Genomic DNA, 26,506 nt, shown 5'->3' on the forward strand with positions numbered 1-26,506 from the left:
AGAGGCTGCATTGTAGGCATGCCCTTTGTTTCTAAACTGAGCTTGGGATACGGACTTCTGTACGCAAATCCGAGATTAGAGCCCAATTCCCTCCACCAAGAGTAAGGTTGCGAGCTACCCCCTGACCCAGCAGCTAGAGGAACTAGCAGGTCCTCTCAAGTATCAGTAAGGTTTTTTGTTGGAATGGATGCCTGCAGCAAGAGGCAGGCACGGAAAGAAGGAAAGAAAAGATGTTTGATTCAATCACAGCGTCCTGTGGAGACCATAATGCAAAAAGATCAGTGGGATGAATAATAGACAGGAAGGATTGCATTGTTTCCTATGATAGTCCCACATCATATAAGTAAGACTTGCAGGACACTGAAATGTTCAAAAATATCCTTTGGAGTCAGCACAGCATCGAGTCAGGACATTGCATAATGATGGGATGACATATATGGCCAAATTCAGACCTCGTGCATGCATATGTAACTCAACTTCACACCAGGTCTGAACCTGATCCAATCAATTTGGCCCACGGTCAAGACAAACTTTTAAAGGCAGCAACTCTAGGTCTCTACCAAAGTGATGAATGTTTTACTCCTTTGGGGAACAGGTTCATATTGCCAACATACCCCTCCCACCCAAGCTCTCATGCTGGCTGGTGTTTGATGAAATAGATCAAGGAGTAACAGCAGTGAACAGGGGCCACAGCCTTTATTTAATCACAAGTCACACTGCTATCAAGGGCTGGACACATGATACCTACCATTTCCCTCCACTACCTTTCCAGCAGGATTACTCCAATTGAAACACGCACGCACGCACACACACACAAATAAGGCTAGGAAGTGGTTGAGTCATGGGCAAACCAAGTCTCTGAACAGTACAATCAAACAAGCCACAGATAAGTCTCACCACCCTTCCAGAAAGTCTGCAGGGGACACACAAAACACTGCCACTGCTGTTAATAATTTACTAAAGTACAAACAGGCAGTTCCCACAGAGCCTCCCCGTTCCCATGCACACTGAAGAGGGACCTCTCAGCAGGCCAGGATCTTCTCCAGGACGTGCAGAGAAGGCACCAACAGCAGAAGGCACATACGCGACATCCATAGCAGCTTCAGGTACTAGTGGAACCATCCACAACAACTTCATTTCAGAGGAAAGATGGCAGGTTTGGGGTATCCAGTCAGATTGTATTTCTTCCCTTAGGCTTGGAGGAGACCTATTTTGAGGTTATCGATGCTGTCACTATTTTAGAGGGAGAGGGGACTGTCCCAGAGGGTCTGCATGCAGCCTTCTCAGGGGTGAACTATCCAGACAGGCCCTTTGTCACTACATATCTAACGTCAGAGTTATAAAGGGCCCTGTTAAAATTATTTGCTGTGATTCCAAAACCAAAACTTTATCGAAATACTTTGGCTGCTGGGGCAGAAGTAACAAACAGCAACTGGAGTGTGTTTCTGAGATTCTAGCGGGCACAGCTTTGTGAGGGTGAAATTAACTTCACAATGTCTAATCCCTTTCCTTTCATGCAGTATTAAGGGCAGAAATGCAAGGGGAGAGGGCTAATACAGGTATAAGTAGACTGAAATAATTTAGTGAGATGTTGTCTCCCACTCCTCCACTCTTTGCATTAGGTCAGCATAGCAGTCACTCTGACGGAAGGAGGAATAATCCATTCCTCCTTTCATTTCTCACTGAGGAGTATAAAGCAGGAAAGCATAAAAGCTTCTTGCAAAGAGATGTCAGATGTTATTGAAAGGGTGTAACAGTATGGCTGTGAGCAAGGCAACGGGCAAGATGGCACTGAATGAGCAAGTGTGTAGAGCCTAGTGAGACTCCAGATTAAATGATGTCAATAAAAAGAAAACCTATTTTAGTTGCAGTTTAACATCATTAGTGAGAAAGTGTGTGCATGCGCACATGCATGTGTTATTGTTAAAGAAAGGTTAAGGTTTGGGTCGAAAACAGGGGGAAAAGCTAAGGGATTCAATGCTAAAACTAACACTGTGCATAACTACCTCTACAGAAAGAGAAATGTTTGCATGGTGTAGCTTGGCTGTTCTAATTCCTTATCTTTTTGTATTAAACGACAAGAGGGTTTAATCTCCCATTTGATAATGTGCCTGCAGAACAGATTGCTTTTGCTATCGGGGTACAAGAGCATACTTCCATGTCTGGTGTACTCCCATGACTTAAGAGCCTAACTTCCTATTTTAAAAGGGCCACATTCTCAACTGGTGTAAACCTGAGTATCTCAACTGACTTCAGTGGTGCTATCCTGAATTACCCCTGCTGAGGATCTGGTTCAAAGTGTCTTCCGCTCTGATAGACTTGCTGTGGTCATTGATTTTTATTATATTATTCCTTTTACATCCAGACTGTACAATCCTTACACTGAAGATTCTGACAAAGCTATGATTGTAGCTGCACTAGCAGACGCTGCTAAAATATTGGTAAAATAAAAACACTACTGGAAAAATTAATCCCTGAACAGAATTTTAATGGCAGAATTGTCTCTCTTCTCTGGCACAGACTACTAGACAGTTCTTTGGTGTTCTATGTTCTGTTTATGTTCATGGGATTGGTTTCTCTAAAAAGTGACTACACCTTTTGAAAGAACAATGCAAGGAAGTGTTTAAAGAGTATGTGTATGCATATATCTATTGAGGAAGTAGAGCAGGCAGACACGCATCACACACTCATCTGGTTTCCCCACTCTAATTCCAGCACGGGCAGGCCAGCATGTCGCCCTCAACACAAGCAGCTTCCCCAGTTCTGGAAAATTTGAAGAGTTGCATTCTGACAGATGATTGGGCTCTTGTCGGACTAGTGGTGATTGGGTCATTCTGCACCGTCTTTATTGCCCTCCTCTTGTTTGCTGCCATCTTTGGCTGCTGCTCAGCTCCAAAGCGTAAATCAAGTTGCATATAAACAGCAAGGACAAGAGCGGGGCATTTCAAGAATACCACAACCAGGCAAGAGTTATCCCACCCACCTACTGTTTCATCAGGTCAAAGGGAAGCTTCATCTTTTATCCTTCTTGTGTGGTTAATTCTTCACACACAGACTTGAGGCACTCACAATCTGTCAGCCCATACATAAGACTGCGTCTGCAAGGGAGGCCTTCATGCTGTTGTGTACTCAATTACAAATCTTGACACACAATGCAATCTGAATTCAGGACCACATGACCAGCCAAACCTTACAGTCAGAATATTTGCTTGCCTGAACTTTTCCCTGACAAGGAAAATTACTGGGTTAAATCTTTGTAAATGACCACCTGCCATTCTGAAGGTGGAAGAGACCCTTGAGTAATCCCACCAAAGCAGCAGCCCTTCTTTTTTGCCCCATATTCAGATGAGGAAGGAAACAGCCCCCAGATCAAAAGCTCATCTCGACCCTTCTATGTGAAAAGCTTTTTCATTAAAAGAAGTTGATTCAATCGTCCTTCTGCTCTGGTTACATAACAACCTGAAAGAACTTGTGTGCAAGACAATGCAAGTGTGTCTCTCTGCTCCTTTTGTTGTAAGTTAGGACCTCACAAGGTCAGGGTTTTTGTTGTTTTGGTTTTTGGAGGTTTGTTTGATTTTTAAGAAAGTGGGTAGAAAAACCTATTAGTTTAAAATGTAAAAAAACTGGATAACAGAAAAACGTGATGTTCCTTTGAACAGTTTCTTAATAAGGGTTGCCAGCTAGTAGGAAGTGACAACATGCAGCAGACAAACCCAAGGAGGGGCCCTGCAGTGACACCTGCAGTAAAGATCACAGTAAGATTCTACCCTGGGATGAGATGGCACATATGACATTTCAGGGGGTAGTGGGGATGGGTGAAGTTAGGGAAGGGAAGATTTTGAGGGGGTTGGGGAAAAAAAAGTGAGATTTATAACTGGAAGCTACTTTCAGCCTTAAATATAGGAGTGGTCAGCATCCCCCTTCCCCGTTAAAGAAAGGGTGATTTTACTTTTAAATGCCCCCATGGAACAGAAGAAACACTATTTCTTTTTCCAATAGTCTCAGCTAAAGAAAATCTATTTTCTCCAGATAAAGTATTATTACATGGGTCTTTCACATACAAAGTTTGCTAGCACATACCCATTGCTTTACTGCTGCGGTGGAACAGCACCAGAGAGAGTCATCAGTGGAAATAACAGCTAGGCTCCTCTCACTATAGGGTGGGAGATGTAAGTCAAGATGAAGGAGCAATTACATGAACTTTAACTAACCCAAGTTCTGATATTAACACTTACCCTGGAAAGTCCTGCCATAACTACTGATGGCTTGTGCAAAATTAGTTTGGCAGTCTCAGTTCAGTTCCCAGTGCACAAGTGTCCATTGCAAACCAGCTGCAACCGAAACCCTTGCTCGTAATCTCAACAGAGAGATCACGGAGTAATCAGAGACGGAAGCTAAGCTATCTTCAACCCACAGCTATTAAAAAGGACTTCTCATTTCAACTGGCAACAGAAGCAACACAGAGGCAGCCAGCTGGCTACTCTAGGTACGACCTAAAGGCATGCAACAGCAGCTGAAGAAGATTGACTTAGCTGCATAAACTGACCAAAATATTAGAACATGGTGCCTCACAGCAGACACCTAGTGGAGTCACCTTCACTGCAACCAATGAAGCATTGTTTCGAGGGCATACCAATTATTCTGACATTTGGGCCAGACCTCAGGGCAACTGGTAAAAATCCTTCAGAATAACCTAACAGGTCTTGTTCTCTGTCAAAACACGACTGAAGGCAACACCCTCGCTAGGGCTCCCACAATGAGAAAATAAATATTCCCATTTCCACACTGAATCCTGACAAAAACACCCTGGATGCAGAGCTGCACAATGAAAATAGATCCAAGGCTATATGTGGGAGGGAGGATATCATTTCCCAGTTTGTAAACATATACTGCTCTCTTATTGGCAAAATTAAGGTCTTGTTGTCTCAAACTAGTGGCACATAGCAATTTGTTACAATTACAGCCTTCTTGGATTTATAGTACACTATTTGTAATGTGTGTAGTGGTTACAAGTCTGCATTTAGGTTCCCCACTTTGGACATGTGTATGCTATGGGCTTGATCCTGAAAGGTGCTGAGCACCCTAAGCTCCTGTTGAGGACAACAGGAATTAGGGACACTTAGCATCTTGCAGCATGGAGCCCTTCTGAGTCAGAGGCAAACATTAAAACTAACTGCTTCTACACCAAGATGCTGGGCTTTAGATCATGCATTTCTTTACAGGAGAGATTTAGCTAAGAAAAAGTCAAAAATAGACAACTGGAGGGTCCAATGTGAGTCAGAAAATAGGAAAAGTTGCACAATGAAAAGCTGCACAACGAAACACTGCCCATCCCCTTTGATTTCTTTAGCAGAAAAATGCTGATGCTGCATGACAATTCCATGTGGTATCATGGGAGGATGTCATGGTCATACAGTAGCCCCTTCCCATAACCAGATAATCAGTATACAATGCTAGATGCCAGTTTCACACTCTGAGGCCTTGGTTGCAATGAGCAGCACATTGACAGGAGATGGAGAAAGATGAGATGCTCAGAACAGAGGAGAGATTATACTGCATATGGTTACATAAGCCATTGAACCAGCCAGTCTCAAAGGCAGTGTGACTCAGATGCAGGGTAGGTGGCCTAAATCATCAGTAGAAATAGCCAACGCCTTGTGCAATCTAACACAAGGGCCCCTGATTTCTGCAATGCAGAATTCTGCAGCAAACTAGGAATTCTGGGTTAACTTCAAGTACACTTAAAAGTAGAGTGTTTTAAATGTGAAAATACTACTTTTGGCTATTTATTTTAATATTAAAGTCAATTTATTTTATGCGTCTCTCTAATTTTCAACATGCTGCAAATTTCTGAATTGGCAGCAAACAACCTTGTAGAAGTTGTCATAGGGGACGTTGGAGGTTTTAACAGGAGACAGTTAGTTGTGTATTTTGGTGCCTGGGAAAGCAGGTGGGCAGATGATGGGGTTTGTGAACGTAACATAAGAAGGGCCATTGATTTGACCTAGTGTGGCCAATCTAGCCCAGTACCCTGTGTTCCAGGAGTAACCACCAATTAAAAGGAAAGCAGGCAGTTCACACCTCATAGAACTACTATTTCTGACAGTAGTCCCAAGTCTATAGACAGCACGGCAACTATTACATTCGGTTCACGTTTTCCACCACAACTTTTTCCAAAGCATCAAAGTTACGAATACACTGGCAATAACGGTGCCAAAGAGGGGAAAAGTAGATTAATTCATCCACCCCTCCCCCTATCAATGCATACAAGAGAGACACTTACCCCAGCTCTTCACAGAAGTTCACTATAGCATCAAAGGCCGTCAGCACAGCTTTATCGGATTCTTTCAAGGTGCCTCTTTTCTCCTGGGAATAATAAAAGACAATACTTAAAGTCGCCTTTGATGTAGCTCTGGACAGATGCAGCACCTCTGCTGACAGCCAAATCTGACCATCTTTCCAGAACATCGCTGCAACCAGATCTATGCTCCACTTCTCCATCCCATGGTAGTACCGCAGCCAAGAGTGATACCACCTCCTCCGCCATGCCTCCAGACCTTCTGACAACACTGCAGCCAGGTCCAGCCACCTCTTCCCCAGCACTTCTGTCTCTTCCACTCTAAGCTGTGACACTGCTGCAGCCAGATCCAAGCCCAATGCCTCTATCCCCAGTCCTAGTAGCAGTAATGTGGCCAGCCTCTGGTGAAACTCTATTCTGCCTTGGGACAGTCTGAGGTAACCGCAAACAAGGGGCTGACTAGATCAGTGGTTCTCAACCAGGGATATGCGTACCCCTGGGGGTATGCAGAGGTCTTCCAGGAAGTACATCAACTCCTCTAGATATTTGCCTAGTTTTACAACAGGCTATACAAAAAGCACTATCGAAGTCATACAAACTAAAATTTCATGCAGATGACTTGTTTATACTGGTCTATATACCGGGGGAGACTTGGACAGAGAAGGAGTTCTTCAGTGCAAGCCCTGAACCAGGCTAGGGCCTTGGCTTCAAGCACTACTACCAAGCATTTGCCTGTTTAAAGGCACAGACAGCCAAATTCTGAGTTTAACTGTGTAAAGATGGATGCTGAGTTTGCAGCATAGACTGCCCTGATCCAAACAGGCTGCCACAATTTGTGAACCGAGGCAGGGAGCACCTATAGTGCCATGCATCGCACAGAAAGTGGTGCTAGCCATGCCTGTGACATAGGCAAAGAGCAAACCTAGTGTTAGTAGTGCTGTAGGAAGCTCTTCTGCAGATCCTACCTGGAGTTTAGAGAGCTCCTTCTTGATCAGGAAGGAGACTTGATCCCGGTCATTCCTAGAGTAATAGAGACGGCAACAGGACAGCTTCCCATCTCTCCCAGCCCTTCCAGACTCCTGGTAATATCCAGCCATTGACTTTGCAATATTCCAATGGGCAACAAATCTGCATGGGATAAGAGAATGGTAAGCATCAAGTTGAAGTCTTCTCTTCTCCCATCATTGTAAACACAGAGATGTTCTCTACTGAGGCCAACAATAAAGTAGAAACAGAGCAGTAAGAGCAAGGACCTAGGAGGGAATGGAGCAAGGGATTCTTAACTGAGCATTCTTAAAACAGCAAGAGGCACCAAGGGAAGCTACAACAAAAGCCTAATGTGTGCATGAACAAGAAGTCAGCGGGACACACCCAATGCGAATGAAGGAGAATAGGGATGGTGTATATACTATAAAAGCATAAAGATATATAGCTGTGAAGGGGGAGAAAACAGTATTGATCTCCAGGAGTTTGGGTTCTTTTACTATAAAGTTGTGCATGTTACTATTATGCATTATTTACTTTTAGGATTTGCAATATGTTTTATGATAGTATCATTCATAGATTCTAAGGCCAGAAGGGACCACTGTGATCTAGTTTGACCTCCTGTATACACAGGCCATAAAACTTTCCCCAATTAAACTTCAGTTAGAAGCTTCTTTGCCTACAAGCTAGGCATATGGAGTTCTGGCTCACAAACTTCAACTGTACCGTCCCAATCATAATATGCCACCATGAATCAAAGTATGAAGTGAGAGACTGCAGGAATCTAGTCACTGGTTTTACTCCTTTAAACAAAAACACTCTGTCATTACAAGGATCAGCCAGGAGGCAGCAGAGCATAAAATTTCTTCCTTGCCTGTGTGTTTATGAGCGCCTCAAATACGCCATCTCCAGCAACAGTAAATAGCAGCAAACAGGGAGGGGCTGACAACAGCAGAGGAACCCTCCCTTCATTCATTTCCCTCAGGGGCCTCCTCCAGCACTTCCCAGGCATGATCTTATACCTGATGATGTGTGTACAATTCCCGTCCCAAGGACTTTGTTACTGCAGGGTTGAGGTTGATCGGCAGTACCACATACCCTTCTGGAATATCAAATGTGTCTATTCTTAAACCACTGAAAGCCAGGAAATAGTCAGTTCTGCCCAACAAACTTAACTCTGCACCAGGAGCTGGCAAGAGCCACTGGGGTTCTACTGTAAGTATGTTTAGCCCTTACAAGCAACACAGAATGACTAAATGTGCTGTTCTATGTGTTTTCTCATTCATCTGTATGCTCTCCCACTGCCCTCCATTGTGTTAGGGACTGGCATATTGACTGGTACAGGGATTCCTTGCTGCAGGTTGCTACAGCTCATAATACTGTACAAGGAGACTCCTCATTTCTGTGCTGAATGATGTGGGTTGTACAAGTACAGGAGCACAACAGTCCATTCTGCCTTTGTAGCAATCTAGTAGCATCCATGACTGTGCGTAGGAAGATGGTACATGTGTGAGCTAACCCATTCATCTCAATGGGGTCCTTCCCCATCTCCCAGTGTCTACCCCAGCCTCTGTTGTGAAATAATAATTTTTCAAGAAAATCTCTCTAAACATAGAATCATAGAAATGTAGGTCTGGAAGGGACTTCAAGAAGTTATCTAGTCCAGCCCGCTGGGTTTTAGAGCAATTTGTAAAATCAGCTCTTCATGGGGCAGACAAGACCTGTATCTGAGGAACTCCTTGACCAAGTTACCCCAATTTGCACTACTAACTCTACCCTGGGTCCTGATGTGGTACAGCAATATTGTGTGTGTGTGTGTGTGTGCGGGGGGGGAGGGGGGGAGAGAGGGAAGTGTGGGTCAATAGTGCCCCACAGTTACACCATGATTTCCATTTTAACAGGGGTGGCAAGGGTACACAAAGTCTGTCTTTTAAGGGATGTTTTTTAAATGTTTATCATTGTTTGTTAAACTGCTGTAGAAAAACCAAGCTGTTATGAGGGGAATCCCATATGAGGTTTGCTATGACTGTTTTTAAAAGTATCAAATGACTAAAAATTTTCTAGTATCTGACATTTTCTTCAGACCTCTTTTACAGAAACTACAGCCCTCTGAGAGGTGATATGGATAGCTGTTACTTTTTGGTGTCTCTAGACTGGATAAATTATTGTAGAGAGATGAAATTTATTTACTGTGTTTATTTTTCATGACAAACACACATTACTGGTTTGATACTGTCATCTATCTGTGTCAACATCAAACCAGTTCTTAGACTAGAACTCTATTGTGGATGCTTACACTGATGTCCAGCAGCCTCTTTGATCATGCTGCCATTGTGTAAAGCCATCACTACCTGTTTTTCTTTGATCACACTCAGTCTTCAACTGTTCAGGACTTGAGTGAGCAGCATGATCAGGTTGCTGTATTGTTGTTGCCGACTAGAGACTTTTACCTTCCATTTATTTAATTAATGCTATTATGCATGAGGATTTTAGAGCACTCAGAAAAATCAGCTGTTAAACAGCAAGTCTCATCCTTACAATCGGGATGCTATTCCCCACAATAATGCCCAGACATAACTGCAAGAGAAGGCATTCTTCTTAATTTTCTGGTGACCTGCAAACAGGCATCTTTTGCATGTACCCCCCTATTTAAAAAAAACAACCCAAATGTTATGCTGGATAAAAAAGGTTCTGAAAAGATTTTTTTCTTTTTGTTTGTCCTTACCACATTTGTCTATTTGATGCCAGTCTCCAACCCTCCAAGGAAACCTCCGGCAAAACAAGGAACTCAAAACCTAATCTTGCAAAAGCACCCGTCAAGCCCCTTTATACCTCAAAAGCAGCAAAGGAGAGCACTTTCTTTGTCTGTAGCAGGTCCCCTCAATCAGACCCCCAATGATCTGTTTTTAACACTGATATTCCATAACAAGTGAAAGCCCAACCTTTCCGTTCTCTGCAGCTTCTAAACAGAAACACCTCTCACACATTTATGAAGTTTGAATATGAATTCCTCCCTTCCCCATGCCCCCTTGTGGAGATCTGGTTTCTTCAAAGGGAGGGCTAGAAAAGCGTATCAAGTTATCTTGAGATTGCAGTTAGTATACGGGGGAGGGACCTAAGGAGGACGTTTCCCCCACTATGCCCAAGCTCCTACATACCTGACATTAGCTTTGTCGACTCCCATTCCAAAACTGATGGTAGCAACAATAACAGGGACCTTCTCCTCCATCCACTCATTCTGAATTGAAGTTCTGTCTGCTGCCTTCAGCCCTGGGGAAGGAAAAGGAGAGAAAGCAGGGAAATCAAAGAGAAAGAGTAGACACCCCACAGTTCCCAGCAATCTCGACCCACTCTCCTATGTATAAAAATGTGCTGGTCAAAGCCGAGTATATTACCCCCCACTTCAGACTTGCTCGTCATCAAACAAAAGGACTTAATACTCTCCCAACCCTAAGAGGAAAATTCAGTTCCCCCTCAGGCAAAAGCCTGACTTGATAGGCCTGGCAGTATGTCCTGGAGAGCAGTACATTCTGAGTCTGCTGGACTGGCAGAGGGCACTGAGTTTCAGAGCCAAAGGAGCACCTTTCCACCCCACCCTGCTCAGATCAAGGGCCTATCAACTCAAGCACCTGACCAAATCTCAGCAGCCACAGGATCACATGTAGAGAGTTGCTCCCTAAGGTAGCCCTGACCCAGATTATTAGATAATGTGAAATTCTGCAGCCCTGACTGAGGGGCTGTACAATGTAGACACAATGTCCAGTACCTGCATGATAGGCCTTGGCTTTCACTCCTCTGTAGCTCAGCTCAATAGCCAATTGGTCACAGACCTCTCTCATCCTGCAGTACACAATGCCACAGCCAGAGTATACCTACACAGAGCCAGAGAAGAGAAAATCCAGCAAGCCATCCAGGGGAAGATGGAAAAAGCTAACAGCCATTACTGCTGAGGGGACAGGGCTACAAAAGCTTAAGACTCTTCTCCTCCCTGTGTTGGCTCCCAGCAGCTGCAAACTATCCTTCGAGTTGTAAGTATTCAAGTTGCAGTGGGGGAGGTTTAGATTGGATATTAGGAAAAACTTTTTCACTAAGAGGGTGGTGAAACACTGGAATGCGTTACCTAGGGAGGTGGTAGAATCTCCTTCCTTAGAGGTTTTTAAGGTCAGGCTTGACAAAGCCCTGGCTGGGATGATTTAACTGGGAATTGGTCCTGCTTCGAGCAGGGGGTTGGACTAGATGACCTTCTGGGGTCCCTTCCAACCCTGATATTCTATGATTCTATTCCCAATGGGGTTGATAAAAGAGCATGGAAGTAAACCAAGCAGGAAGCATGTCTATCTTAGGTACCGCTATGGTCCATCATTGTAGTATCTGAGCTCCTCACAATCTGTAATGGAGGCAGGGCAGTGCTATTATCCCCATTTTACACATGGAGAACTGAGGCACAGGGAGGCTAAGTGACTTGCCCAGGGTCACACAGGGAGAATTGAACCCAGTTCTAAATCCTAGGCTAGTGCCCTAACCACTGCACAAACCTCTCTCTTTCACTTTTTGCTACAGACACACAACAAAACCAAACCAATGTGTGTGCATTTGTCAAGTGGGAGAAAACAAAATCAGCTGATAAAGAAATGCTATTTTTACACTTCTAATATATTTTAATTTAAAATGGCCCATGTCTAAAGGCACCTTTGTTTGAATTAGATATAAATACAGCTCACCAAAATAAAAACCCAACAAGACCCAAAGATGATTAGAACTGGCACAGGAACCCACACCAACCCCCCATCCCCCCACCCTTAACCATAAGGGAAATAAAGCATCTGCTGAAACAACATGGACATGTGAAGGCTCACCAGGAAGGATGCCTGCCAATGATCTCTGGCACAGTGGGCCTGATCCTGTAAACAGATGAGCACTGGCAACTCTCATTGATTTCAGTAGGGAATGGAGAGTACTTTGCAGGACTGGACCCAATAAGCGTTGAGACCTTTCCTGAGTGCTACGCCCTCCAATGCGTTACCAGAGAGCCCACAGAGAAGTTCTCCATCAGATATGTACTGAAATGCTGTCCTGCCGTAATTCCCTGAACAGTCAGGATTATAGAGAGGGACAGGAGCACATCTGCAATGGCCAGTGTTCCCTACCACATGGAGAGAGGATGCAGAACCAGCGAGGCTACTGCCGTAGCAGCTGTGGGGCAACTCTGTTTCATAGCCTGGAAGTAGAAGGGTGGGGAGATTCTTCTCCTAGCTCCCTGCAGAACCCCCTCACATCAATCCCCATCCACTTAGGCTTGGTAAAGGATTGGGGGAAGAGGGCAGCAACACAGTGTGTAGGTATCACTCTATAAAGGCAGAGGAGTTCACCACCCTGTCATCAAGGAGAGGTCAATATCTGGAAGGATGCCAAGTATTTCAAAGATTTAGAAGAAGTTTTTCAAAAAGTACCTCAGTGTTTCTTTCAGGGACCTCTCCCTTCCCCATCCTAGACCTATTAGTGTCATCCTGATACCACATTATTTAGGACAGTTCTGTTCTGTTCACCATTCTGTCCCTGAAAGTAGCTTCTGAGACTTAAACCTACCCCTCGGGCATTCTTCTCTTCAAGGGCCTTCAGACAGAAATCCTTCAGATTTGTATAGGGATCAGTCAAGAGCTCCTTAAACTGCACATCATAGAACAGGTTAGATCTGAAGCAAGGCGTCTTAAAGGTGGCAACAGGTTGCTTTAGCTTAAGTGACACCACTATGTCATCCTGGACCTGTTTGGTGGCTGTGGCAGTCAGGGCGATGCATGGCGTGTTGGGTATGCGAGAGCGTAAGGAGCCCAGTCGCAGGTAGTCGGGTCGGAAGTCATGTCCCCACTGGGAGACGCAGTGAGCCTCATCTATTATTAGGTAGGACAAGAGGTTTCGAGACACCAGGGAGTTCAGGGTGGGCTGGAAGGAGGAGGCGGCTGCCATCTCTGGGGTGATATACAGGAGCTTCACCCGGGGCTTCTCGCTTGCTAAGTCGGCCAGAATGATCTTCCTTTCCTGAGCAGAAAGCTTGGAGTTCAAAGAGTAGACTTTGACCTTCAGTGCCAACAAATGATCCACTTGGTCCTGTGATTAAAAAAAGAAGAAAGTGGCATTGAAAAAAGTCTTTACCAAGACAACTACTACAGAGATACACACAGTAACCAAGCTTTACCTCTAGTCCTGTAGTTTCCAGACCCTATCCACCCACATCTCACCTACCGCGTAGCCTCAGCTCCAATGGTCTTTAATTGCAGGAGTCTTTTTAAACAGGCTTAACTGCAGCAGCTAACAAAACTGCTCAGCTTTATCGTCCACCCATCTCTTTGGGTGACCATCAGCATTTATAAGAGACAAAGGTTCTCTTATCAGCAACGAGACTGTCAGCAGGGACCCAGTCATTTTCAGAGGCTGGAGATGACAATGAGATCATCTCAGGATGATCAGCATCAGATCACTGCGCTGAAGGAAAATGCATAACAACTCCTCATATTTTTGTAGCGCATTTCATCCCTCAGGATCCCAAAACACTTTACTAATTTAACTGAGTATGTGCCAGGATCACGTCAATCATCACTAAAATGGAGCCATCTCTAAGGTAACATTCATCAATTTTAAAAGCCAGAAGGAACTATTAGATCATCCATTCTGACCTTCTGCATAACACCAGCCATAGAATTTCATCCAATCACCTCTGCACAGAGCCCAAGAACTTGTGTTTTAGCAAAAGCATCTCTTCCAGAAAGGTGTCCAGTCTTAATTTGATTACCTCAAAAGAGGAAGAATACAGCACTTTCCTTGGTAGTTTGTTCCAATGGTTAAACACCATTCCTGTTGAATATTTGTGCCTTATTTCTAATTTGAATTTCTTTGGCTTTAACTTCCAACCATTGGTTCCAGTTTCACCTTTCTCAACTAAATGAAAGAGCTTGTTAGTACCTGCTATTTTCTCCCTATGAAGATACTTATATACTGTAATCAAGTCATTGCTCAATCTAGTTTTTGATAAACTAAACAGATTAAGCTATTTAAATCGCTCACTGCATGGGATTTTCTGCAGCCCTTAAATCACTCTTGGAGCTTTCTTTCACTCTCTCTTTTCAACATCCTTTTAAAAAGAGTATGCAGTATTCCAGAATCAGTCTCACTAATGCCCTGTTCAAAGGTAAGATCACCTCTCTACTCCCGTTTATACATCCAAGGATCGCATCAACCCTTTTGGCCACAGAATCACACTGGGAGCTCATGTTGAGTTACTTGTCCACTGTGACTCCTACATCCTTTGCAGAATCACTGCTTTCCAAGATACAGTCTTCCACTGTGTAGTTATGGCCTGCCTTCCTTGTTCCTAAATGTTTAAACTTGCATTTGGCTGTATTAAGACACATTTTCTTGGAATGGGCCCAGTCTACCAAGTGATCCAAGTCATCATCATTTACCATTCTGCCAATCTTTGTGTCATCCAAAAATTTTATCAGCAGCAATTTTATATGTATTTCCAAATAACTTATTGAAAAAATATTGAAAGTGTCAATCTTAGTCCTAATCCCTGTGGAACGTCACTAGAAACAGCCCCATTTGATGGGAATTCCTCATTGACAATTATTTTTTGAAATCCGTCAGTTAGCCAGCTCCTGATCCCTTTTAAAAAATAGCACAAGATAACGCCAAAGTACATGCTAACCAGAATGTTGTGTGGTATTAAGTCAAATGCATTACAAAAGTCTAAGTAAAACAGAAAATATACTCAGGGAAAGCCACTGTTCACAACTGGGTGACTAAGCACCAGAAAAGGCTAAATGTCCATATGTAATTGCCCTGAAGCCTTAAGTGTTTAAGGAGTAGTGCTGCCTGAAACTTCCTCTTTCCTGATGGAATGGGGAAGAATGCCAGAAAGCTAGCTTGATACTTAGAAAAATATCTTATGAGAAAAAAAATGATATTTCCCAGGGCTTTTACTACAGAAATAAATAAAATTATAGTTTTCTTCTTAGGAATGGTCCAATTTAATCCATTTTAGACATTCTACTGTGCTGCCTCCAGGTAGTACATCTCTGAATGAGGTAACAGGCAACGGGGCAAAAGGAGAGAGAACTGATCATTTAGATCACCTATTAAAGGTTTTAAAAAAAAATCCTCCTGCAGTTAGTTTAGTTCAAGTCCCCTTATTCCCTCCTTTAGGATGTTAGATTGTGATAAAGACCTGCCATGGTTCTGCAAGCCAGGATACTTTAAACTACGGTTAATTGGAAAAACTCTACTGTCAAAGCAGTTAGCAGCAGTATTCTTACCTACTGTACTCACAGGATCAGAAAACCAAACCCACATCAATAAGATGAGAACAGAGAGACAAACTGGGATCAGAGGTTGGCAGTGGGGGAAGGGATTGGACCCAACTGTGTTTCCACACAGTCTCCCCACCCTCCCTTCACTGATTGCTTTTCCACAGCTAACAGGAGATGGTTACCTGAATCAGTGCAATCAGAGGTGAAATGACAATGGTGATGCCCACTGCCAGAACTGCAGGAAGCTGGTAGCACAGGGATTTCCCTGCCCCTGTGGGCATGCATACAAAGACATCGTTCTTGCCTGCAAAGACAACAAAACAAAGCTCAAGGCTACTAAACTATGGCAATTCACCTAGATTCTGCCCTGGAGAACTGGGCACAAAGTCTTCTAGATCAGGGGGAGGGATAGCTCAGTGGTTTGAGCATTAGCCTGCTAAACCCAGGATTGGGAGCTCAATCCTTGAGGGGGCCATTTAGGGATCTGGGGCAAAAATTGGGGATTGGTCCTGCTTTGAGCAGGGGGTTGGACTAGGTGACCTCCTGAGGTCCCTTCCAACCCTGATATCTTATGACATTCTATGACAAGACACATTGCATTGGAAGTGTGTCTCTGCAAGTACAATGCCGCACGCCAACATGAGAGAGGTTTCTTTTAATTTTTAAAAGAATAATAATAAATAATAAAATAATAAATAATCATAGCAATATTTTGCACTTCTCTACTGGCTTCCTTCCAAGCAACTCTAACCACTTTATAAACATTAATTAAGCCTCATAACACACTTGGGTGACAGGAATTATTCTACCCAGAGGTGTAAATCAAAGTACAGAGAAGTTAAGTGACATACCAAACTTATATCAGCTCACTTCCAGAGAAGCTTGCTTTTAATTCATCTGGCAGAGTCTACATCCAGCTACCAAATCACCTGACCTTTATCGCAGCCTGTTAAACTTTACCACAAATTCTCCCAGTACTGGACTGGAACTGAGAATCTCTCAGTTATAGATAGAATATTTTTTCTCAAATAAACTCTCTCTGTATTAAACAGCATCCACTGACAAAGAAGGATGCCAACCAATACCATGCTATTTAATAGGCAGAACCATACTGGTGATCTAATGCCACCCTGGCTGCTGGCAACAGCTGCGTGCAAGTGCTGGTTTCTAGCAGAAACAAGAGAAGGATCCTGGGATTTTGACACTACGTTAAAACAGGTGTGACACTGGTTCTTTGAACACCATCTCACGCAGCAAGACTGAAAATTGAAGAGACAAGGTTAGAGTCCCAAGCAAGACAGTCATTCCTTACCTTTCACCACTGTCATGGTTGCACTCTCTTGCAGAGACGTTTTAAAGGAGTCAAACCCAAAGATCTTTTTCAGAGTTTTCTGAACCTTGCCATCTAGGCCTGAGGGAGTGTAGTCGTTCATCCTATAGGTACAGTACTGGAAATAGGTCAAGGTAAAGGAGAAGGAAAGGAGCTTACTTAGCTCAACTGTTGTTCACACCAGCAACCAGTCACAAATTTTTCTTGGTCACTGAGAGAGAATTTTTCCCATTAGATTATTGGCTGCCAAAGCATCACGGGTTAAACTGCTCCAGGAATATTTTTCTGAGAGTATCTATGCTTCCAAAGTCTCTCTCTTACAGAGACAGAATCACATGTAAATCAGCCTCCCTCCCCCATCCTAAAAATAAGGAAAATCTAATCTCATTTACACTTGTGGCAAATCCCTTCTTAAAGACAGCTCTAGCTAGTGCTTCTAATGTAGAGCCACATGTCAGAAACAACTGAGCAAGAAGAGAATTCACTTATGCAGTACGTTCTTTAGACTGAGCAGAGCATCTGATTCACACACAACCTGCCACCCCACTGGGAAGCTTGCTGTGGGGGAATGGCCTGATTAAACAGGAAAGGCTAAGGGAACATCTGTGTCCTTTCTGCCTACTCTCAATTCTCATCCCATGGCCTCTACCCTCCTAACCCCTCACACCAGCTCTTTTCATACTGGCACCATCTTCACCTGCTCTCCTCCCCTCTCTGCCAACCTTACTGCTTGCCAGGCCTGATTTCACTCCCAGCCCTGCGTCATTTGGTTTTCTCTGCCTGTACTTGCTTCCCAGTTGTTCCCACAGCCTTCTTCTCCCTTACACTCACTGCTTCCTTCCTTCCCCTCTGGCACACCCATGTCCTCTCTATGCCCAGATCCTCTTGCCTTCAGTCTACTCCCTCCACCCACACGCCTGCCTCTTACCACCTTCTCCTTCCCCTAGAAAGCTCCCCCCTCCCTAATTATCACTGAGGCAGCAAAGCCGAAAGTACCAGGAGGGGAAAGGAATGAAGGAAATGGGCAGGTTCAGGGTCCCCTTTAACTCAGAACAGGCCCCAGGGGCCGGAGCTGGTTTTAGGACAGCAACTCTGCTTGGCAAAGGAACCACTTGAAGCAAGGTCCCACCCCTGCACTCTCCGGCCGAGGGAGAGGTGAAGGCCCAGACCCAAGAGACCAGCCCCTGATCTGCACCCTCACTCCAGGGACTACTTTATCCCCAGGTGTTCACAACATCCCCTCACCCCTTTATTCCTCCACTTCCCCCTGCCTACATCCTTCCGCCCAGGCGGCCCCCCCATCTCGTTACTCGCACTTATTCAGCTTCCGTATCAGCGGCTGTTGCTGTTGCTCCCGCCTGGGCGCGGGTTGATGACGTCAGGGCCAATCCCCTTTAAACAGCCCAGTAGGTGCCATTTAGAGTTCCGTCCTCGTGGGCGCACATTCCCTTCTAACAGGGCCACGTGTCTCTAGGCCCTCCACGGACCCTAGAAGCGCTTCAAGCTTGAGTTCACCAGGCTCAACACAAGCCGGAAGGGGCGGGTCTTGTTGCTATAGCGCTCGCCTCTTTCTAATCCTAGCGTTTTGCCTGCGTCATCCTCGGTCGCCGGAAGCGTGCGTTAGCCGGGCTGAGGAAGATGGCGGCCGCGAAGCGGAGCGTCCTGTCGTCGTTGGCGGTTTACGCAGAGGATTCCGAGCCCGAATCCGACAGCGAGGCCGGCGCGGCGGGCAGCGATGGAGGGACGGCAGCGGGTGCGTTCCGGGGGAAGCTGCCGTTGCTCCCCCTTCCCGCAGGGCCCCCACTTAGACCGGGCTCCTCCACCGGCTGGAGAACGCCCATCCCCGGCGGGGGTCGCATCCGCCCCGCGTGTTCCCGCGGGAGGGGCGGAACACTTCTCCCCCACCCCGCCGGAGAAACGCTGCCCGCTCCTCTCCGCAGCCTCTCACCCACGGGCGGGAGCCAAGTGGCGGCGGAGGAATGCCCCTACGAGAGGCGGGAACCCCCCCTCCACCAGAGCGCCCCAGGAAGGGATGAAACGCCCCCACTCATAATCTCTAGGGAGAGCCTCTCCCCGGGTCAAGGGAAATCTGCTCTTTTCCCTCCCTCCGTTGTAGCAGAAGTGAGAATATTCTTTCGGTTCCGGGAACCGTATCACCTCATCCCCGGTATGCTAATTGGGGGGCTGTAAATCTCGTGTGGTAGCTGCGAGAAGGAAGAATTTACTTCTATTCTCTCACCACCAGTAACCGGAGAAAGGGAGCAACCTCCTGTCTCCAGTCGCCTACAGAGGGGTCAGACGCTGTTTCCATCTTAAGAAAACAATCAGCATTAATAGTGAAAAGTTCTCTGTGAATCTAGTGGGAAGTTAATATATTGGGAATTACAGACCAGTCAGTTTAATTTTGGTAGCCAGAAAGATAAAGGGAGCAAATAATCCCATAATCGCTTTGTAAGCACCTAGAAGGTAGTAAGAAACAGTCAATATGGATTTGTCAAAAACAAATAAGGTCAAACTAGCCTAATATCCTTCTCTGACAGGATAAAAAGGGTAGCGGGGAGCTGGAGATGTATTATATCTCAACTTTAGTATGCCTTTTGGTGCTGCCTGCCATGACTTTCTTGTGAACAAACTAAGGAAATACAGTTTCGCCAAACCCGCTATAGGATGTGCGTGTAAGTGGTTGGAAAACTGTACTCAGAGAATAGTTATCAATGGCTCGCAGACCAGTTGGAAGGGCATATTGAGTTGGGTCCCACAAGGATCTGTCCTAAATCCACTTCTATTCAAGATATTCATAAATGATTGGGATAAGGGCATGGAGAGTAAACTTGTAAAGTTGGCAGGCAGTATCAAGCTGAGAAGTGTCGTGCGCATTTTGGAGGACAAGATTAGAATTCAGAATGGTCTTGACAGTTTGGCGTGACAAAATAGTCTGAAATAAATAGGATGATATTCAATAAGAACAAATGCAAAGTGCTGCACTTAAGAAGCAATAATCAGTTGCACAAATACAAATGGGAAATGAATGCATAGGAAGGAATACTGCAGAAAAGGATCTCAGGATTATAGTGGATCACAAACTTAATACGAGAATGTATTAATACTGTTGCAAAGTATTAATACTGTTGCAAAGCTCACATTTTGTGCTTGCTACTGTTAGTGTCCATCTAAATCAGGGTGGATTCATCTTAATCTTTTTTTTTTCTGATTGTACTTTTTTAAGCAGTTTTCCTAAAGAAAGGTCGACATTCATTGGTTGGTAATCATTCAAATGTGTTAATTTGCAACTAAAATATAGTTGTTAAGCTAAATTTTGCTAATCAGGATGGTGCACTCTTGCTTTACACATTTAACCAGTTATGTAGCTTAATGTACATTTTATTTGGCTTCTTAATTTTTTTTTTTTTTACTATGTTAAGGAATGCATTTGTCACCATTTTCTGTTTTATTAAATCAGTCATTGTCATTGTGTGTCAAGCTGTACTTGGACACTGGAATTCAGTTAAAAGTACAAAGCCTGCATTTTAAAATTGTTCTTATTAAGAAATTTACCATAAGTGTGCTGGATACAGAAAGGAAAAAATTATCAAAACACGTTTTACAAAACTAATTTATTAAAGAAATAATCTAGTTAGTGAATTGACCGGATTATTTTTGGTCACCATATCCTTTGAAATTTTAGAACTAGTAGATCTCATCTCTTCCTATCTAGTTTTTGATTAATAGATTGGGAGAGGAAAATGAGCTTGCCTGCTTTTTCAGCTCTGTCAGTTTCTTAACTTTGAATGAACTAGTTATTGAACTGAACTAGTTGAATAAACTGAAATGAAGAAAATATTCTCTCTGCACCTAGAGAAGAGGGAACTGCTGTCAAAAACTGGTTTAGCACTTCAGCAAATTTTGGTTCCAAGTGTTTAGTCAGTGACTTCAAACAATTTGGTGGCTTGACTTTCTTTAAAAGTCAAAATAAAAACAAGTATTACTCAATATTATTTAATTTAAATGATTTGACCGTAGTGAACTTAGGCTTTAACACATGTTCTCGTAATTTAAAATTAAGTGTGTTTATAATGAGAAAAATGTATTTAATTTAAATTAAAAATTTGATTTGAAAAATCGTTTTTATCCACCCTGTTCTAAGTTAACTTTATGCCTTGATTATGCTTTTTCTGTTCCCCCCCCCCCCCCCCCCGGTGCATGGACTAGAAGAAAAAGGAGGTCTGGTGTCAGAAGCATATGGCGAAGATGATTTCACCCGGTTGGAAGGAGATGAGGATGGGTATGAGGAAGAGGATGATGAAAACAGTAGACATTCAGTAAGTAGTTTGTCCTCTTATGCTAGCTGGTCTGACTCCCCATTTAAATGTTTCTATAGTGCCTTCTATATAGGGACTTCAGAATGCTTCCATGCTTACCAAATAACTTAATTTCCTTTTGTCTGTTTTAAAATCCAAGAACTCTACCTTTAAAAATATCAGCTCAACTCATCTGTGTTGCTTGTGGCTAACTTTTTAGTTGCCATTTTGGCTCCACTTTGTGGATAAGATAAGGTACTGGCTTTATGTATTGATAGTGGAAGTATAAAATAAATCTTCATTTCTTGAAATATAAAATTGGTGTTTGAAATCCTGTAGTGGGGAAATGAAGAAGAGTGGTGGAAAGCTCAGCTGCACTTCTAAGAGGCATGGGGAAAGCCCTGTAAAAGGGCAGCTAGCTTTTTGCATGATCAGGCTGGAGGATTAGCAGGAATGAACTTGTGTAGCATCATGTTGGTTTTTCTGTGCATAATCCCACTTACTACATCAGTATCATGGTGTAGCAGTGATTTCTTGTCTAGATCTGTATGGCTTTTGTTTGTCATGAAAGCATGGCATGTTTACAACAGCATTTAAATACCAGAGTAATGTGTATCGCAAAGCATCCCTAAGACATATATAGAGAACTTCACAGGGCACCAATAAGCCAAATGTAGTTATGAGATACAAAAGGGTGGGCAGTCTCATCATGGGGCAATGGCCTAATGAGAAGCCAAACAGCTACGAATGGGGAAGTTAGAAATCTATTTTAGGGTTCCATCACTGGATCCAGCTAAGAGGAACCATCTTCTGGATCCAACCCTTGGTAGTAGGTGGTTGAGAAACATAAAGCTTATTCCGTCCTGTAGCTGCAGAAAGGAAGAGAAGGAGCTTTTCTCTCCTTGCCCTCCACAGCTCTGGCTGGTACAAGATTGTATCTCTGCTGCTTTGCCCCTTCTCTGGCCTTTTAGCTGCTGTGAGGAGTGCAGGAGGGAAGTGATTGCTGTGACTGTAATCATTCTCCACAAATTCCATTTTTTGTGACTCTTCCTTGTGATTAACTTCAATGTCTCAGCTTCTGCTCTTAAATTCCAGCTGCAGTTTGGGACAGCTAAGTTATACTTTCACTGGCTCTGGATAGCAGAAGTGAAACACTTTTCTTGTTAAATTCATTCTTCTGCAGCTTAGAAAAGCTGTGACAGCAGAGACCCTGGAGTAACTTTTGGGTATTCAGAAAGAGTGTAAACTAATGCAGTTTCATAGTGTTATGTTGGCAAATGTAAGGGCTAAAAGCATCCTTTTATTTAAAAAAAGAGAGAGAGAGATCTTAAATTTTGCAGGAACTGATGGGTTAGGCTGAAATGCTTGCCAGGAAAACTTTCTTGTTCAACACTGAGAAGTGGATTTTTCAAGATCTGCATGCATAATTTCTTGGAATGTATAATGTAGCTAGCCACCATCTCAGAGGAGGCAAGATGTGGAGAGCATCTAACTTTCTTCAAATCTCTGTACTAATTATTCATACACTTCCAGTTATGTATGTGACTTATAGCCCTGGATGGTCTACGACCCAGTTACCTAGACTAAGTTTTTGTCTGTGTTTCCATATGTTTACATTGGTCATAGTATTGGCTGGTAGGCTACGTCCCTAAATAGTTGTGTGTAACTTGTATGTTTGGTTTTGTAAATAGTACCTATATGTTAAGGCAGTAGTCTTCTAAAAATCCTTTGCATTGTCTAAGACTTAATATTCGTGGAAGTATTTCACCCCATGTTCTCTTTGATTTAATAGCCATTTTAAATAAAGGGTCACCTTCACATTGGTAAAAGCATCACGAGTCTGATAAAAAACATGGAATTATTCTCTACTGTGATCTTTATATACATAATGTATATTGAATTTTCTGGCAGTTTGACTTCTTAGTTAAGACTGAGATGGCACTTTCGTTAGCAACGTCTTTCAGGTTTTAAATTTCTAATTTTTTTTCTTTTTGAAGCTGAAACATCAAGTGTTTGGGTTCGGGCTAGAGTTGAAACTGAATGGAGACGTTTGGGGAAAATCCAGTCAGCGGTCTTTAAGTTATGGGAGGACAAAAAATATTCTTTCTATTTCTTCAAAAGTGACATGTTTTGACTTGAGTTATGTATTTACCTCTAAAGATACATAGCTTTGTATGACCCAAGTTCAGTAGCTAATGGAGCAGTGTAGTCCCAGCTGATGATCAAACCTGGTAAAGTCATAGGTCATCTTTAGCAGGGTTTTCCATGCCAATGCACTTCAGAACTTGATCTCTTAAAACTCTTTATTTGGTGGCATTTTGTGCAGCATCTGCCTCTTATTTCTGGATGGAAATGGTAGAATGAAATCCTTCCAGACTCCGGCTGTTTCCTCCTGTGTATTTGGAAGTTGGGTGAAAGTGACTTAGGGTACTAAACTAGAATGACAAAGATGCAGTGTGTGCTGGCATCACTGGATCTTTGGAGCTTGTGGGTCTGGCTTAGCGCCACCAAGCCTGCATGCTGAGTGGGTTGGCAGGCAAGGTGTGTCCTGTGTATGTTGCTGGTGTATGCTTGGCGTGCAGTAGGTCTTGCAAATGCTGCTTTTTCTGTGAGGATTACTGAGCAAGAGCAAGCAAAAACTAACAGCTGGAATTATCAAGTGACAAAAGCTTGCTGCCTTTTATTGTCTAGTTTTGAATCTTCAGAAGCTGTATGAATTCTTCAAGGGATGTTTGCTACTTGGGGTTGTGCTTTTGCTAAACAACTCTTTTCCATGGTTTATCTGATTCATCTCTTAGTCATGCAAAGGGGTGGGATTGAGCTCATGATGACTTGTTGGTTGAAAGGGTCTTGGACTGTCACTGGGCTGTTTGAATGCAAGCCCCTTGCTATATATGCAGGAACTTGCCAAGCCTACCTTTTAAGCTTAATCCTGTAAATTCTTGTCTTGTAGGAAGATGACGATTCAGAGACTGAAAAACCTGAGGCTGGTGACCTAAAGGTATTTGGAAGTGTGGTGGGGTGCGGTTGGGTAGCTGTCTGCAACAGGAACAAGTCTTAACAGCACGGCTTGGTTCATGGTTTGTTTTCTGCTCTGGTTAGTCTTAGTGCTTAATTGTTTTTATTCTATTTATTTGCACCTGTAACATGAATATTCAGGGATTTTAATTCTGGCTCCTGAAAAAGATCTGAAGAGGCAGCAGAGCTATCTAGCTGGGGCATTGATTGGCATACAGAGGTCTGAAGTCATGAGTGAGCCATGTTGTGAAATGGATCTGACATGATGGTATACTGAAGGAGGCATTATTGCAATGATCTGAAGGAAATCATAATGTAATACAAGGAGCCTATCCTGAATATTCAGAGCCATGTTCTGACACAAATATCTGAACTCTTTCACCTGGAAGACAGATTTTACATGAGAAACAGCTTGATGATGAATCAATTTGGAGTGTATTCCTAGAGATTTTGAAATTTTACAAAATCATTTGAGAAATAATCCAAGCACTTCACACTTAGTGTTTCTGTTGTAGGGATTCTTTGTGCATAGCTATCTGACTGTGAAAGAGCATCATTAATATCAAATTAGAGATGTCCAAATAATTGCTTTTATAAATTACCTTTCACACCCTTGTGCCTTATATAGCATATATCATGGAATACTTGACACATTCCTGTGGTGCGAGGCAGCAGCTGTTTAATAGAGTGTAGCAAGACTAAACAGGGGCAGGAAGTATAATTGGTGGTGGTGGGGATACTGTATCCACTTGAAATTGCATAGGAAGCATCTATATAGAGAGAAAACTAATGTTAGAATTCGCCTAGGAAATTAGGTTAAGAATGAATTTCCCTAACAATATGAAAAGTGCTGCTGGATATTGAAAGAGAACAGATTGTCAGGGCCTTAGTTTTACCAAGGACCTGTGTCCTCCCTGACAAGCTATACTTAAACTCTACAACAAGGCCTTCTGATTTTCAGCAGGAAATTGGAAATGCTGTGGTAGCTTCAGGTACTCTTAAAATATAGGTCTTTATAGGATAGCATGAAAATTAACATAATTTCATTTTTTATCTGATTTGAACGTTTCACAACCACCCCGCCTCATCAGTTTACGTAATTCTTTGTATTAAGTCTGTCCATACTTAAAGGTTTGGGCAGCTAGATAGGAGTCTGCGGATGTCTTGCATCTGGGAATGCATGGGACATGGTAGAGGCTTTTGGCATACAGGAAGAGCTGAGGCTTTTGGTACCAGGAAAAAGGAGAAATACATTGCAGCTTTCTCTTCTGTCTTTATTCAAGGGGGGAAGTGATTGCAACTAAACTATAACAGTGTTCAAAAAAGAGCTATATAAGTTCATGTAGGATAGTCCATCAGTGGCTATTAGCCAGGATGGGCAGAGATGGTGTCCCTAGTCTCTGTCTGCCAGAGACTGGGAATGGGCAACAGGGGATGGATCACTTGATGATGATTACCTGTTCTGTTCATTCCCTCTGGGGCACCTGGCATTGGCCACTGTCAGAAGACAGGATACTGGGCTAGATGGACCTTTGGTATGACCCAGTATGGCCATTCTTATGTTACGTGAAGCCTGCTCCCCGTATCTAGTGCCCCACCTCAGCAACCACTTTCCACTTCTAAATACTGGCTATTGCATCTGTCACCAATGGCTAAGCACACTAGTTGGATGTTTCTTCTAAAATCATCAGCAGAGTCAAGAAAATACACACATTGGTTTGCTCTTGGTTCATGTTTCTACAACCATATGGGCTAGCAACAATTTTTTTAAAACAAAAGTTTAGAATCTCCAGCAGAATCTAGCCCTTACTGCAGAATACAGGACCCTGGTGTGGCTACTTGTCCTGCACCTGTTGTGTGAATGAATGAGCTCAATCTCCAGAGCAGTTGACATGACACCTTTTTCCAGCTGTTGATTCCACCAGAAAATACTAATTTTCTTCCCCATGTTACATATCATTCAGCTGCAAACAAAAAACCTGTCCATGATAGCAGTGATGCAATCACTCCTGCTACATCTTATGTATTTAGGTTTTAGCAAAGTATCACCGTGCTATCTATCAAAATATTCATAAACAGTTTTCTCCTTTATAACTTTCATGCTTCTAATGCCTAATATCCACTGCTGTCCCAATCAATCACTAGGGCTGCAGTTTTGATGCCACAAACACTTAGTATTACTTGTATTACTGTACTGCCTCGGAGCCCAGCTCATGGATTAGCCTGTTGTGCTAGGCACTGTACAAACACATAACTAAAAGATGGTTCCTGCCTC

At 43.3% G+C, this 26,506-nt stretch overlaps 2 protein-coding genes across 12 annotated transcripts in view; one reads left to right on the top strand and one right to left on the bottom strand.

The window, feature by feature from the left end:
• RECQL5 (RecQ like helicase 5) overlaps nucleotides 1-18,443 on the bottom strand; it is a 58,594-nt gene extending 40,151 nt beyond the window's left edge. For 3 of the 8 annotated variants that reach the window (XR_012664909.1, XM_075119271.1, XM_048819238.2), the window contains exons 1-8: nucleotides 18,161-18,233; nucleotides 16,898-17,033; nucleotides 15,768-15,889; nucleotides 12,869-13,387; nucleotides 11,049-11,154; nucleotides 10,441-10,552; nucleotides 7,264-7,426; nucleotides 6,284-6,366 (exon numbers count right to left, since the gene is read on the bottom strand). Coding sequence is in view for 7 of the 8 variants with exons in the window: in XM_075119271.1 (XP_074975372.1) it covers nucleotides 6,284-6,366; nucleotides 7,264-7,426; nucleotides 10,441-10,552; nucleotides 11,049-11,154; nucleotides 12,869-13,387; nucleotides 15,768-15,889; nucleotides 16,898-17,033; nucleotides 18,161-18,217 (1,298 nt within the window). In the remaining variant the exon portion in view is untranslated. Of the gene's footprint in view, nucleotides 1-4,080; nucleotides 4,154-6,283; nucleotides 6,367-7,263; nucleotides 7,427-10,440; nucleotides 10,553-11,048; nucleotides 11,155-12,868; nucleotides 13,388-15,767; nucleotides 15,890-16,897; nucleotides 17,034-18,160 lie in introns of those variants that run through there. The other 5 variants (XM_075119273.1, XM_075119272.1, XM_048819237.2 and 2 more) reach the window with 4 other exon arrangements.
• Nucleotides 18,444-18,511: 68 nt separating this feature from the next.
• Nucleotides 18,512-26,506, top strand: part of SAP30BP (SAP30 binding protein) — a 60,323-nt gene continuing 52,328 nt past the window's right edge. Inside the window, exons 1-3 of one of the 4 annotated variants that reach the window (XM_048819243.2) lie at nucleotides 18,512-18,668; nucleotides 21,125-21,234; nucleotides 24,167-24,214. In XM_048819243.2, the coding sequence (XP_048675200.1) occupies nucleotides 18,554-18,668; nucleotides 21,125-21,234; nucleotides 24,167-24,214 (273 nt within the window). In that variant the 5' untranslated portion in view covers nucleotides 18,512-18,553. The remainder of the gene's footprint in view (nucleotides 18,669-21,124; nucleotides 21,235-24,166; nucleotides 24,215-26,506) is intronic. The other 3 variants (XM_048819244.2, XM_048819245.2, XM_048819246.2) reach the window with 3 other exon arrangements.

This window comes from Caretta caretta, chromosome 14, assembly GCF_965140235.1.
Source record: "Caretta caretta isolate rCarCar2 chromosome 14, rCarCar1.hap1, whole genome shotgun sequence".
In the NCBI taxonomy this organism is placed as follows: Eukaryota; Metazoa; Chordata; order Testudines; family Cheloniidae; genus Caretta; species Caretta caretta.